Raw genomic sequence first — 14,300 nt, forward strand, 5'->3', positions numbered from 1 at the left:
AAGCAGTGATTTGGGAAATGATTTACTTAAAAATAAAGAGTGGATTCAAAGTTGCCATAATAACGTCCTTTTTATTCACCAAAAAGAAAATGTCTGAAATGTATGAAATGTTTCCTTAACTGGGAAGTAGAAGCAAAGGAACCAGTAACTGCACACAACCCATAGTTTATTTTAGCTATATGTCTGTGGGAGTATTTTAGACATAGTGGAATAAAATTGAAAACCACTGACCCATAGGATAATATGCTAATTGCTTTATTTAACTTGGTATTTAAGAGACACTTCATAACCACCCCTCAGCTACCTCTTCTCCCATCCTTCCTCACAAGACCTATGGTTCACCACACAGAATGGACTCACTACTTTTCAACTACACAATGTTGTTTTAATTTTTTACTGATTACCTTCGCCCCTTCCTCCCCCTCACATACATTGGCTGATAATTTTTTCAAGGCTTATTTTAAATGTTACTTCCTCTGTGAAACTTTCCTCAAACTTTCAGAAAGTTAATTCTGTTGAACCGATCTCTGGCCTTGACCTTATTATACTGAACTGTAATTTTCTATTTTTTCCCTTTTTGCATGCCAATTACTTTACTTATTAAATAGTTGCTAAATAAGTGAGAGATAACATTTTACTGATGAAAAGGCTAAGTTACAGAAAATTTAACTAATAGTCTCAAGATCACAAGGATAAACACCAAATTCTCACAATTCTAGTTCAGGGCTCTGTTCACTTTCTAACTAAACTTTCCTGTTTGAGGAAACCCACAAACTTCTGGTTAACTAAACTGCCTCCATATTTAACATGTCTTTCTTAGGTTAGATAAGCCAAGCTATTCTGAACTCAGTTACTCCAATATCTCATCCCATTCCTCTTGATTTATTTCTTCTGTCTAATATATTTCCTGTCAGTTTCATTAATTTTTTTCTGTATAGTTTCTTTTTATCATCTCCCTGTTCCAGAGTGCCATGTTTGCCCATTTTCTTTTGGTATCAGATCAATTTTTAATTTGTGGCTTCTGTTTCTGTGACATTTTTAGGATTTAAAATTGCATTCTCTGCTCTTTTAATCTAAAACCACAGAAAAGCAATCGAATGTAATTGCAACAAAATGTAAAATTAAAATAAGAACATACACAAAAAATGATAAAGTCACGAGGGGAGGCAAGGAAATTATGATGAGCATATACAAGAAAATAAGAAAGAAAGTTTCAGAGAGTCACAATGCAATGACTACATTCAAGGATAAGTGCTAGTGGAGAGAGAGATTGGAAAGCATCTACGTGCACACAAATCACTCTTCTTCCCTTTCCCGTCCTTCTCCCTGACTATCCAAGCCCTCAGGCTTACTGGACACTTTACCTGCTATGAGTCATAGGCTCCACCAGCCTCAGTGGTAATTTTACTCTTGCTCAGGACAAATCATATAATCATTCCACTTCCATGTTGAAACATTGGAAGATCACCTCAAGCTGTCTCTTCTTATATATTGACTAAGAGCTTATGCATATGAGACATATAAAAGGAATCCAATGGGTGAATGCAAGTCGTACCCTGAAAAGCCTTGTCCTCTTCCATTATCACTTGACTAATATCATGATACCCAGCTTTCATTCAGCCCTCACTTTTAGGACACCCACTGCAGATTCTCACTGATTGTGAGGTCAAATTGATGTTCTTTCACCAAGAACATTAAGTATTCCTTTTTGAAAGCCTTCCTAATCCTTGGTGATTAGGAATATAAATACTACATGGGTTACAAAATAAATGGTTAGTAAGTGTAGGAGATGCAAGATAGTGTCATGGAGAAGTGTGTGGATCCTGGAGTTAGGTGGGCCTTGGTTTGAATCCTAACTTTACTACTTAGCAAGCTCTGTGGCCTTGAGCAAATTACTGGTTTTTTCAATGGATTATTAATATATGATCTACTCGATATACAGCATTTATAACTCAAAAGGTAATAAAATTACTATATTTCCATAAGTTAATGATATATTTTCCAAAATTTAATGCTTTTGAAATGAGAATGTTTTTCATAATCAGTATCAAATGAAACTTGCCTGCTATTTACCCTCTCCCCTCCCAGCTGTTATTAAATTGTTTGTGCATTTTATAATTATTTGTGTCTAAGAATCAAGGAAATATTTGAGTCTAAGAATCAAAGAAATCTAGGTTCATGGAATGACAATGATTTGAAACATTGGAGCTCTCTTGTGATAAATATACTTTTGAGTTAAATTCCTCATATAATATTATTAGTGTCTTATACAGGAAGGAGAAAAGCCAGTTTCCCTTAGATCATATTCTCCTATCTGCAGATGCACAACCAAGTGGGGTCACAGAGGCTAATTTACCGGGAAACTCATGGAGGTTAAACCTCCAGCTCTCTGTTTTCACAGACATCTACCAATGTCCTGGGAAAGGGGCCTACTAAAGTGTTCATACGGTCAGATATAGCTAAGATTTGCAAATTTGCCTTGTTTTTTTTTTTTTTTCTTAAAGAGGTCCCCATTATATAAGCCTTAGGCCCCATAAAACTTAGACTCACCCATGGATGTCATCTCAAAGTATAAATGTGGTACAGTTCATATTTGGGGTCCTCTGCCTCCTCTGAGTACTTTCTTGGCCTATGTTTCTCTTCCCCTCCACCAAAACTTACTCTTGGGAAAGGATCTTTCATTTGACTTCAACACCTTAGTGAATTTAAACCAGCGTAGTTTACCTCTTCCCAGGTTTTTTACATTTTACATCATCTTCCTAATGTAGAATGAAAGATCATTTTCCTCAGATGAAATATCTGGCATTTACCAACAGACTGACATGCTATTTTGGGTTCTTTTCTTCACCCCTAAACACATATGCAGAAGACACTCTTCTATTATGCCCACATGTAGGCATAGCCATAGGGCTGTCTAGGTCAATTACTATCTATTCAACACTATGCCACAAAGTTAGCAGCAGATGAAGTTCTTCTACAAAGTGCACAGCAGAGAAAGCATGTACAAATGTGAAAGAGACAAGACATTACTTCTTTTATACTTTTACTATTTTACTCTGTTCATTCACCTGCACCTCGCTTTGTGCCTCCCTCCCTCTAACAGTTATTGATGACCTGCCAAGTGATAGGCACTGGGATAGGTATTGGCACATTGAAATAAGCATTTAACATTGCTGGATGAATGAGTGAACTAATGAATCAATCAATCAAACACTGACTTTTGTGGTGATACTACTGTTCTTACTCTAGTGATGTGTTTCATTTTCCAATTTTCTTCATTAGAGCAGGTTAACATTATCATTGTCCTCATTTTCCTTTAATTGTGCTACTATAGTCCTCAAGAATAACTTATTTTTTACTCCTTTCTTTTTTGATATACTAAGAGGCTCAAATAAATGGATAAACTGGAGGGTTGGTTGAGAGCAAAGGTTTCCTTCTAAATCTACTAATTACTTCAAAAGGATTACATATCCTTCTGCCTTACTTCCATGATCCTACAACTACGGTATGTTGGAAGAAGTGGCAAAATGTCACTGCATTTATTGAGACTTCAAAAGAGTTTATCTTTACTACATATCATAAGCAATGATGATATTAAGAAAAGAATGATCATGGTCATGCAGGTTGAGTACCCTTTATCTAAAATGCTTGGAACCAGAAGTGTTTCATATTTTTTCAAATTTTGGAATATTTGCATTATACTTACCCGTTCAGATCCCTAATCTGAAAATCCGAAATCCAAACACTCCAATGAATATTTCTTTCAAGCATCATGTCAGTGCTCAAAAAGTTTCAGATTCTGGATTTCATATTTTTGGATTAGGGATTCTCAACCTATATAATGAAAAAATATAAACCATTCCCTCTACCCACACACACCTCCCACCAGTGGACCTCTGATCAAACCCTAAGGAGCACTGTAGACATTAGAGGGAGTCTATCCTTTAGGTCTGAGCCTAAATGTTACTTCCTCTTGAGGGGCTTCCCTGATTTCCCTTCCTTTACAAGCTTAGGTGGATACTTCCCACTATGGACTTCCATAGCAGCCTATAGGAGTCATCACATCTTATAATCATTGCTTGCTTCATCAACTATTTTTCCCACTAAATTTTAAGGTCTTTGAGGATAAGCATCACATCACTCTTGCTCACCATTTTATTCTCAGGGGCCTAGAAAGTAATAATAATAAACTGTTTATAATGCTATAAACATTTGATAAATGAAGGAAGGGAACAAAGAAGGAAGGGAGGAAGAAAGGAGAGAACTTTTCAAATATTGGGGAAGCCAATTGTTCAGTTTATTTAGTATTCAAAATGTAATCATATGAACAGTACTTTTGGAAATACTTCCCTTTATGACTGGGATTTCACCAACTCCTTACTGTGCTTATTGAATTGCTGAAAATAATATCAAAAAGTGTTATTTCCTTCTCTGATTCCTCTAGGAGATGAAGACACAAGTCATAGAGTCCAAATTACTTCAGCCAAAGTGGTTCTTCTTGGTTCTTATGTAATTGTTTTGGAGTCAGCCCAGCTATCCACACTATACCATCTGCACTGTGTCCTAAACATCTCTCGCTTTCCCATCTGAGTCTTTCCTGCATTGTTAGATTTTCAACTCTTTCCTTTGACTCATCTCCCGATGTACAGATGATTATCGTCATTCTAGTGGAGGGGAGAGGGTTTGTGGATCATCCAAAGGAGTGGGTTGTCCAAACATTGTCAAAACATATCTCTGTTTGGCTTTCAAATATATCATGTAGATTTTTGTACAACCAGATAATTCACCCACTGCTCAGAAAACTGAGAATTCTTTTCTAAGTGGCAGTCCAAATTTGGAAACCACAGCTGTTTTTAGCAATTGAGTCATTGCCTTTCAGGTGCCAAAAATATCACCTATCATATTCCCCAGGGTTTGAAAAAGAGGAAAGAAGAAAAAAAAGCAAAGAACATGTTGGGGATGAAGGTAGCATAAATCTTCCCTAGTCATAGAAATTATTGTTAAAAATAACTATGATAACTGTTAACAACAAGAATAATAGCAATAAAAACTAGCATTCAATAGCAATTAACAAAACAGGACCCCACGTGACATTCTTCATCTTAAGAGGGAGGAAAAATAGTATTCTTATTCTCTTATTTACAGATGAAGAAACAAAATTAGAGAAATCCAGTGACCGGCTCAAGGCCACACAGTGAAGCCTGAGCTCCAAACCAGGCCATCAGACTTCAAATTCTGTGCCCTACCTCCTATTTAAGTAGCCTCACCACTGACTTATCAAACCACTCCCACATGGTTCCATTTTGTTGGGAAATCTGCCCTTTGTCCACCACTGTGGGCCCAAGAGGGAGTCTTTAGGACTTCTCTTAACTTCTACTAATAGAAAAAAAAACAAACATTCCACTTCTAGCTTTTGGGTAAAAGTTCTAGGTATATGAGACATTCAAACCTTATGTGGCACATCTCTGAATTGGTTCTAGGTGCATGCAGGGAAGACATTTGGCCAGTCTGTCCCAGTTTGCACTTCGGACCCAAATTTTCCAGGCCCCCATCCACCAGGAACTTCAGGAACAGCCAAAGCAACTTTTCAACAATCAAAGCTTGGGTACTCTGTTCTGATCTCCCAGTTTTCCTTTTCCCCGGGCAGGCCATTGTTTAGTAAATCCTGGGCTGTGGTGGGAGAGATTCTCATCATGGAGCTACTACTGACAACTGGGTCCAGGCTGCTGCAGCCAAAGGAAAGACTATCCTGTGAATAAAATCTCAGAGAATCTGTGATCCAGCAACACCTCCAGCACATACCATTTAAGGCAATATCTAGTGTGAGCTTTGTAAAACAGAACTGGGAAAAGAAAACTAGTCAGGGAAATGACTCAAGGCCTACTAAACGAAACAGGGAAGATAGGACTGTGGAAGTTAGTATTTTTCAAAAATGACTGCAAAAATACTTCTGGTCCTATACGCTCTTCCAGAATCTTGCCACTCCCCCATCAAGAGGAAAAGTTTATTTCTTCTTTCCTCAAAACTTCGTGGGTCTTGATGACCGCTTCGGTGAATAGAATATGGCAGAAGTGATGTCCCGTGACTTCTGAGGGTAGATTAGAAAAGGTGATACAGCTTCCACCTGGCTCTCTTCCTTGGGCATCTAACTTTAGAACCTTGGGAGGAAGCCCAGGCTACATAGGAAGTTCATGTGTAGGTTTTCCAGTGATCAGCCCCAACGAAGATGCCAGCCAACAGCTGGCATCATCTGCCAGACAAGGAAGTGAACAAGCCTTTTGATGATTCCAGCATGTTTGAGTCACCCCAGCCTTTGAGTCTTCCAGCAGAGGCTTCAGATATCGGGGAACAGAGACAAACCATCCCTGCTGTGCTTTGTGGGTATTTCTGACCCATACAAGCCATCAGCATAATAAATGGTTGTTTTATGCCACTAAGTTTTGGGGTAATTTGTTGCAAAGCAAGAGATAGCCAAAATAGGAACCTTGGCTTAAGGGGACCCCTGATCATGTTTTGTCTGCAATAGCCAAAAGGTGACTCCAGGCCCTGATGCTAAATCCAGCCCTCCCCTGACAGATGCCTTCTGCATATAGGTCATTTCTCTTAGGGGTTCCACTGTTCCTCCCTGCAATGGCAGTTGACCCTCCCCCTCCAAGTCTACAAGACATGTTTTTACAGGTCTGCATCTCAATTTTGGTCCTTTTCCTTAAATTTCTTGGGATCTGGATAAATTAGGATGTAAGCTTAGCTACTTATTTCAGTTTGTGAACATTCTGGTTAAGATGGTTAAGAAGTATGCAGTGGTGGAGGGCAATGGTAAAAGGTGGGGCCTTCAAGAGGTGATTGGATCATGGGGATCATGCCTTCATGGATGGATTAATCCATTCATGAATTAATGGGTCAATGGTTTAATGGGTTACCAGGGAGTGGCACTGGTGGATTTATAAGGAGAGCAAGTAAGCACGTTAGCTCTTGCTCTTTCCATTCTCACCATGAGATTGCCTGCATTGCTACAGGACCCTGTAGAGAGTTCCCACCAAGAAGGTAGCTCTGACCAGATGTGACCCTGGACCTTGGACTTCCCAGCCTCCAAAACTGTGAGAAATAAATTTTATTTTCTTATAAATTACCCAGGTATTTAGTTAAAGTGACAGAAAACAAACTAATACACATCCCATATTTATTGAGTGCCTACCTGTTGCAATTTTTCTGCAAAGATTTGTTTAATGTGCTCAAGATATACCTGAGTATTCAAAAGGTCCCCATTCCCTGGAAAAGAACCTGACTGTACAACAAAAGGCATGATATTGTGTCTTGCAGAGGCTCAAGAAATTGTAGATGTAAGATCCTTACAATTCTCAATTAACTCATCCAGTGTATCTCAAAATGTGATCTTAGGATCATCTGCATTACATAGAATCACTTGACAGATGATAATTAAAAATAGAGATCTCTTGGATCTCCTCCAGCCATACTAAATCAGAACATCAGAGACTGGAAACTTTACCAAGCACCACTGGTGATTCTGTTTGTACTTGAGTCTGAGAACCATTGACCAAAAGTGTTTTGCTGACAGGATGTACATGCAATTGCTTAATATGACTTAGTTTCCCTCTCATCCTTACAAAAGTAGGATCTTAGTTGGCTGATTCCAGACACTAGGAAAAGTATAAATATGGTGCAGAATTTCTAATGCTCCAGACCAGAATTCTACGAAATTAATGTAATCATTCTTTCCTTAAACTAACTCAAAAAAATTCCTGCAAAAAAGAAAATAACAAAGTAAACCTATTCTCCGTTATGAAAATCACAATTTACAAACAAACGATAAAAAATATTTGTTATTAAAATAGAGAAATTTTTAAACCTTGATATGGCACGCAAAAACCTTTCTTAATTTGAAAAACAATGAACAACAATCATCGATTGTTGAGAGAGAGCCCTTGACCATGCCCATCTGGACTGTAGTATTTCTCTATTTTTCTACCCTGGTTCCCACAGTGCTCAAGTCCAGTCAGGACCCCGGGACCTTTTCCTTGCCTTACCCCCAAACTAATCCTCTTCTTCCCAGGATACTTTTACTCACTTTCTGAATTTTCCTAATCTGGTCAGAGAGTGTGTCTAACAGGCGAGTTTTCAGGAAGTCCATCACCTTGACCACCCGGCCATCAATGTAGCAACTGGAATAAAAATAAAATAAGAATCAGATAAAATCTTGAGCAGGGGACTGCAAATACACTTTTCTAGCCAGAGGTCTATATTGCCTGAGGAAACAGCCCAGGGTTCCACTTGGGCTCCCATATCCTGAAAGGTTTTGTACCTGTGTACTTTTCAAGAAAATGTACTTTTTATCTTCTCTATTTCCACCTCCATTTGTGGGCTAATACTTTGATTTTTTTCAGCTTTTGTCAGGTGAAACCCCATTGCTTTCTCTATGGGAACTGACAGGAATTCCATAATACAAATTGGGTACTGAGGAAAAGATTACTTTTTCATTCCCTTGGGAAAGTAACACCCATCTCATGCCCATCCCTTACCCCCCACCTTAAAGTAATAAAGGTATGTGAGAATTTTGAAAGAATACTAGAATACCTTTGACAGGTTTCCACACCTTTAAATAAGAAGATAAACACAAAAGCAAAAATCTGAATTAATGCAGTGAGTGGGTCTCAAATGTTTCCAGTCTCTAGCTTAATTCTCTGGACAAAATATATTGTAGTCAACCTACTATCAAAATATTTTAGGGCCGAGCCCCTGGCGCACTTGGTAGAGTGCGGCGCTGGGAACGCTGCGACGCTCCCGCCGCGGGTTCGGATCCTATGTAGGACTGGCCGGTGCACTCACTGGCTGAGTGCCGGTCACGAAAAGGACAAAAAAAAAAAATATATATATTTTATAGTTTCCTACTACCTTCATAATTAATGAACAAACAAACAAATAAATCAAATAAATTGAAGTCCAAGAGCCCTCCCCTAAAGTAACAAGTTGGTATTCATTGGTTTTTGTTTTAGTCTGGTTTTTGCTAAGTGGCTTAAGTGAAACATCACGTTATGCTGACCCTCTGCTGTAAACATTTGACTAAAACAGGCCCATCTGGCTTTGTGGGGACTTCCTTTGTGAGTCCCTTATTCTGAAGACTAAGCTGAGACTGGGCTGGGGTTAGGTGACCTTCATTCCCTCACAACTCTCCTTATCCTTATCTTTGCAGAATTCTGAATTGAATCAGTTTCTTAATGCTTATGATTCCTGGATGCCTTTTCCAATCTAATAAACTCTCTTTGGTTGATAGCTAATGATAGATTATTTCATTCTTAAGAAGATACCCATTCATCAGTGCATTTTATAGAGCTATGTGAACCTTATTTTTAATGTTAAATCCCTATACCAATATGTGATATATTAGAGTGGTTAATTTTTAAGCTTTTTAAAAATTTTATTTATTTATAAAGCAGGTGCTCTGATTGAAGTGAGGGTGGGAGATGAGTTCCACCCATTCAGCCTTTCCTTTGGCTTCCCTTACCATCTCAGCACATTTCCACAGAATTCAATGTTTAAATCATTGGTATGTTGGAAAGAATATGGGTTTTAGCCAGAGACATCTGAGTTCAGATTTTAGATCTGATATTTTCTACCTATATGATCTTGGGCAAGTTATTTGGTCTCTCCTTTTTCTCTCTTTTAAAAAAATTCTTAAGAGGGATAATATATCTACTCCTCAGGATTAATTGAGGATTAATCAGATAAGAAACCTAAAGAGTTTGACACACAATAGGCACTCAATGATTTTTAGTTGTTTTCTAATTTCTCTAATTTTCAGCTTTAAAAGATGAGGTTATAAACAATAGGGGGCTGATTAATTATGTAAGTATAGAATCCTAAAAAAGTGGAATTGCTGTGTAAGAGGGTTTATGTTTTTGAAAATTTTGATGGTTACTTTTATAAGGGAATAAAACAAAACAATGACACAAACATTTCACCTCAACCCTGGTATAGAGGCTAGACTCAGATACAGTAAATGTTTATTATGTGCAACACATACTGTGGGGCATATCGATGTATATTACCTTAAGACCTCTTACAACCTCTTCCTATTAGTACTTCACTATTAACACCTGTGATTTTTTAAAAAGTTGAGATAGATGGCATACTACATGCTAGACATATTGGGACAGAGTAGTGTTAAAGTTAAAAATAATTTGTGCAATGTTAATCTAACACACATTTCAGGACATAAATACTTGTAACTATATTATATGGTCATTAGGCATATGACAAAAAATGCACTGTAATTATTCTATTGTTATTTAATCATATATATTATAGTTTTTTCTTTGTTAGTTCAGTAACTATATTAAACATAAGTGTCTATAATTTTTTGCTGGCAACACATATAGTTTGTTATTAATATAAAAATTCCAGATGCTATTTTTCAATACGTAGGATTCCCTGTGAACATCCTTTCTTGCATATACAATCTGTGGCCTAGGGTCAAGGGTCCCTTCACTCTTCCCCTCCTTCCTTTTCTCCCTTTTCTCAAGTACACAGAACTTGGAGTTAGAAAACCTTTGTTCAATACTAGTTTTGCCACTTACCAATATGATATTGGATTTCCCCTTCTTTAAGATGGATTTTAAAAACACAAACCTATAGTGTTGTACTAGTCAAATAAGAAAGAATGCTGGGCACAGAAGCTGGCACATTAAAGGTATTCAGTAACCAAATCTGCCCTCTCCAAGTTACTTAAAGGCCCAAGGTAGCAGAAACTCAGACTAAGAGGCCATGGGGTGGGAGCAGGCAGAGGGAGGATCTCTCTGGAGGAGAGCATGCTCACCCACTGTAGGATTCGGAATGAGGGCAGCACAAAGCAGCAAGAATAAACTCTGGGTTCCCAGAAGGTGGAAGGCAGACGGAGGGATATGGAAGGCCAAAAACATTTGTTCGTCATAAGGTTCGAAAGACTTTAATAGTTAGCTGACCTAAAGCATGTAACCTTGCTACAACATGCCTGAGAAGTGATTTTCTGGTTCTGCTTGAACATATCCATGGACGAGGAAGTCACTGTCACATACTACTAGGACAGTTCCATTATACTACGGCTCTGACTGATGAAAGGCTCTTCTGACATGCTTCTGAAATATGCTGCCTGTTACTGTTCCCTCAGTGGGTGACATCCTATTTTCTCGGACCCAGAAATAGTCTAATTCAACCTTCATGTGACATATGGGAGAGAAACTCCAGTAAAAACTTTGGTTTAAGTTTCTTAGAGCCCATTTTTTTGGCCCCACTATTTGCCTAACAAGCTGGACTTAATCATTCTCAGTTGTTCTTGGGCTGTTCCTGTGGGCTGTGAATTAGATTGAAAGGGGAAGAGCTACAGGCAGAGAAACCAGTGGACAAAGTTATCTTGTCTCAATAGTACAGGCAAGAAGTGATCTGGGTCTAAATAAGGGAGGGCACAAAAGAAGTGAAGGAGAGAGTCTGTGAAGGAAGAACTAGTAAAGCTTCTATAGAGGGTAAGAGAAAGGAAGGGAGTCAATGATGACCATGAACTTATGAGAGAAAATGTTTTGGAGAACATTAGTGCCAAGGACATGTAGGCTAGTCAGAATGGGGTGCAGATTTGTCAAGGGAGATGAAGAATTCTATTTGAGGTATCAAAGGTACACAGAATATCAAGGAGGAAATTTACACCAAGTAGTTGGAGATATGAGAAGGAGGTACAGAGAAAAGCTGATTCAGGAAATGTTGACCTGGGGATCTTCTTCCAAGTAATGGATGAATCCATGGCTATAAAGAGCTCTCCAAGAGAGTAAGAGAAGTGAACAGAGAGGTTAGTGACCCTTTAAAATGCGTCTCCAGTGTGGCCCTGGGCATTGCCTCTCTACCTTTGACCCAGCTAAGGATCCCTTCTTCCCTCAGCCTGACCTTTGGTCACATAGAATTTAGTATCACTTTTAAAAGAGGAGATCATTTAACCATAGGGTACAAATCTGATGAATACTTAAGCCTCTCCTTGGATGTCCTTGGACAATCAGTTAGTTACTTACCGTTTGTAAATGTGAAGCTTCTAAGAAAACATTCAGAGTTGACAATCTGTGGCTATTTGAAAAAATTCCTGCCTGTTACAGAGCTTTGGTTCTCTGATAGTGGCTGCCTGTGGTTAAGGGCCCAATACGTCACTTAGATTGGGGGATGAAGAAGGTGGAGTAGTTTGTGGTAACCATTCAGTAGGAATAAACTGCCTAAAATGACAATGATGGCGATTTCTAACTAAAACTGGGTGAAAGGAGGTAGGGCTGGATTCCAACCAACTGCCCAGGGATCTGAGAGCAACTCTCTCTGTTTTTCTCCATCTTTTTCACTGGGAAGATAAGGATGACTCTTAGCTTCCCACCAGTCTCCACAAGAGTTAATTAATTTAGTAATGGCTACAAAGGAATTTGAAGACCAAATAAATTGGAGAGGAAAGGAAAGACTGAGGAGAGGAAAGAAAGAAGGGAGGGAAGAAGGAATTTCATCAGTTAGAGGTGCCCCGGCTTATCCATATAAAACCTGGCAGAATGGCTTTAGAATGACCTGCGTTGACACTTTTAGGTAAATTATAGTCCTCCTCCATGCTCTCTTTAAATTTCAGCACCTTTTAGGATCACACCACAAGTGGCTGAGCTGTTCAACTAAAAGCTGAAGGCAAGAAGGCTGTACAGAAATAACCTTTCTGGGAACTATTACAAAAGCAATGAGGTTGAAACATTTGTGCATGGTCAAATATTGTCTGTCTCAATTAATGCCAGCAACTATCATCATTCCTGCCTCTAGATTGGCAGGTCATATCAAACCTCCACCTGGGGAGGTGGCAAAGATGGCAGAGTGTGCAAAATAAATGGAACTAATCACCAATTCATTCACAAACTCTCTTTATTTCCTAGTTTTACATTTTATTTCCAGTATAATATCTAATTTTATCTTATTTTATTTAAAATGTTGCCCTCTATTTTTTATCATAAAAGGAATAAATGCTCATTGTAGATAAATTAGAAAATGGACATAAACAAAATTGAAGTATAAAAATGAAAAATATAAGCCCAACACCTAGAGAGACACATTGTTAACATTTTGCTTTATACCCTTCCAGAGTTTTTCCTAGTAAATACACATAAATAAATAAATAAATAAATAAATAAATAAATAAATAAATAAGGGAAATTTTATTTAAAAAATTTATTTATTTTATTTTTTATTTTAACTTCTCAACATACATTGTAGTCGATTTTCATGACCCTTTACCCGTTCCTGTTCCCCTCTCCCTCTCTCCCCTCCCCCCCCCCACCACATCTGTTCATTTGTCTTAAAGAGTTCAAGGAATTGTTGTGTCTTCTCCCCGGCCAACCCTTTATTTGTTTGTATATTTATTTATTTGTAGCTCCCACAAATAAGTGAGAACATGTGGTATTTCTCTTTCTGTGCCTGACTTGTTTCACTTAATATAATTTTCTCTAAGTCCATCCATGTTGTTGCGAATGGTAGTATTTCATTCTTTTTTATATAGCAGACTAGAATTCCATTGTGTAGCTATACCACAGTTTCCTTATCCAATCATCTGATGATGGACATTTGGGCTGGTTCCAACTCTTGACTATTGTAAATAGAGCTGCAATAAACATGGGAGTACAGGTATCCCTTCGGCATGATGATTTCCATTCTTCTGGGTATATTCCCAGCAGTGGAATAGCTGGGTCATATTGTAGATCTATCTGTAATTGTTTGGGGAACTTCCAAACCATTTTCCATAAAGGCTGCACCAATTTGCAGTCCCACCAACACTGTATGAGAGTTCCTTTTTCTCCACAACCTCGTCAGCATTTACCATTCTCAGTTTTTTCCATGTTAGCCATCCTACCTGGAGTGAGATGGTATCTCAAAGTGGTTTTGATTTGCATTTCCCGAATGCTGAATGTTGTTGAGCATTTTTTCATGTGTCTGTTGGCCATTCATCTATCTTCCTTTGAGAAATGCCTATTCAGCTCCTTTGCCCATTTTTAAATTGGGTTATTTGTTTTCTTGTTATAAAGTTGTTTGAGTTCCTTGTATATTCTGAATATTAATCCTTTGTCAGATATATATTTTGCAAATATTTTCTCCCACTCTGTTGGTTGTCTTTTCACTCTGTTGATTGTTTCTTTTGCTGTGCAGAAGCTTTTTAGTTTGATATATTCCCATTTGTTTATTTTTCCTTTAGTTGCCTGTGCTTTTGGTATCCTATTCATGAAGTCTGTACCCACTCCTACTTCCTGGAGTGTTTC

The 14,300-nt window shown here is 38.1% G+C and overlaps 1 protein-coding gene across 3 annotated transcripts in view; it reads right to left on the reverse strand.

The window, feature by feature from the left end:
- HPSE2 (heparanase 2 (inactive)) overlaps positions 1-14,300 on the reverse strand; it is a 715,375-nt gene that overhangs the window by 144,295 nt on the left and 556,780 nt on the right. For all 3 annotated transcript variants that reach the window (XM_063103268.1, XM_063103267.1, XM_063103266.1), the window contains one exon: positions 8,087-8,180. In XM_063103268.1, coding sequence (XP_062959338.1) covers positions 8,087-8,180 — 94 coding nt within the window. The remainder of the gene's footprint in view (positions 1-8,086; positions 8,181-14,300) is intronic.

The sequence above is a fragment of the Cynocephalus volans genome, chromosome 7, assembly GCF_027409185.1.
Source record: "Cynocephalus volans isolate mCynVol1 chromosome 7, mCynVol1.pri, whole genome shotgun sequence".
Classification (NCBI taxonomy): Eukaryota; Metazoa; Chordata; class Mammalia; order Dermoptera; family Cynocephalidae; genus Cynocephalus; species Cynocephalus volans.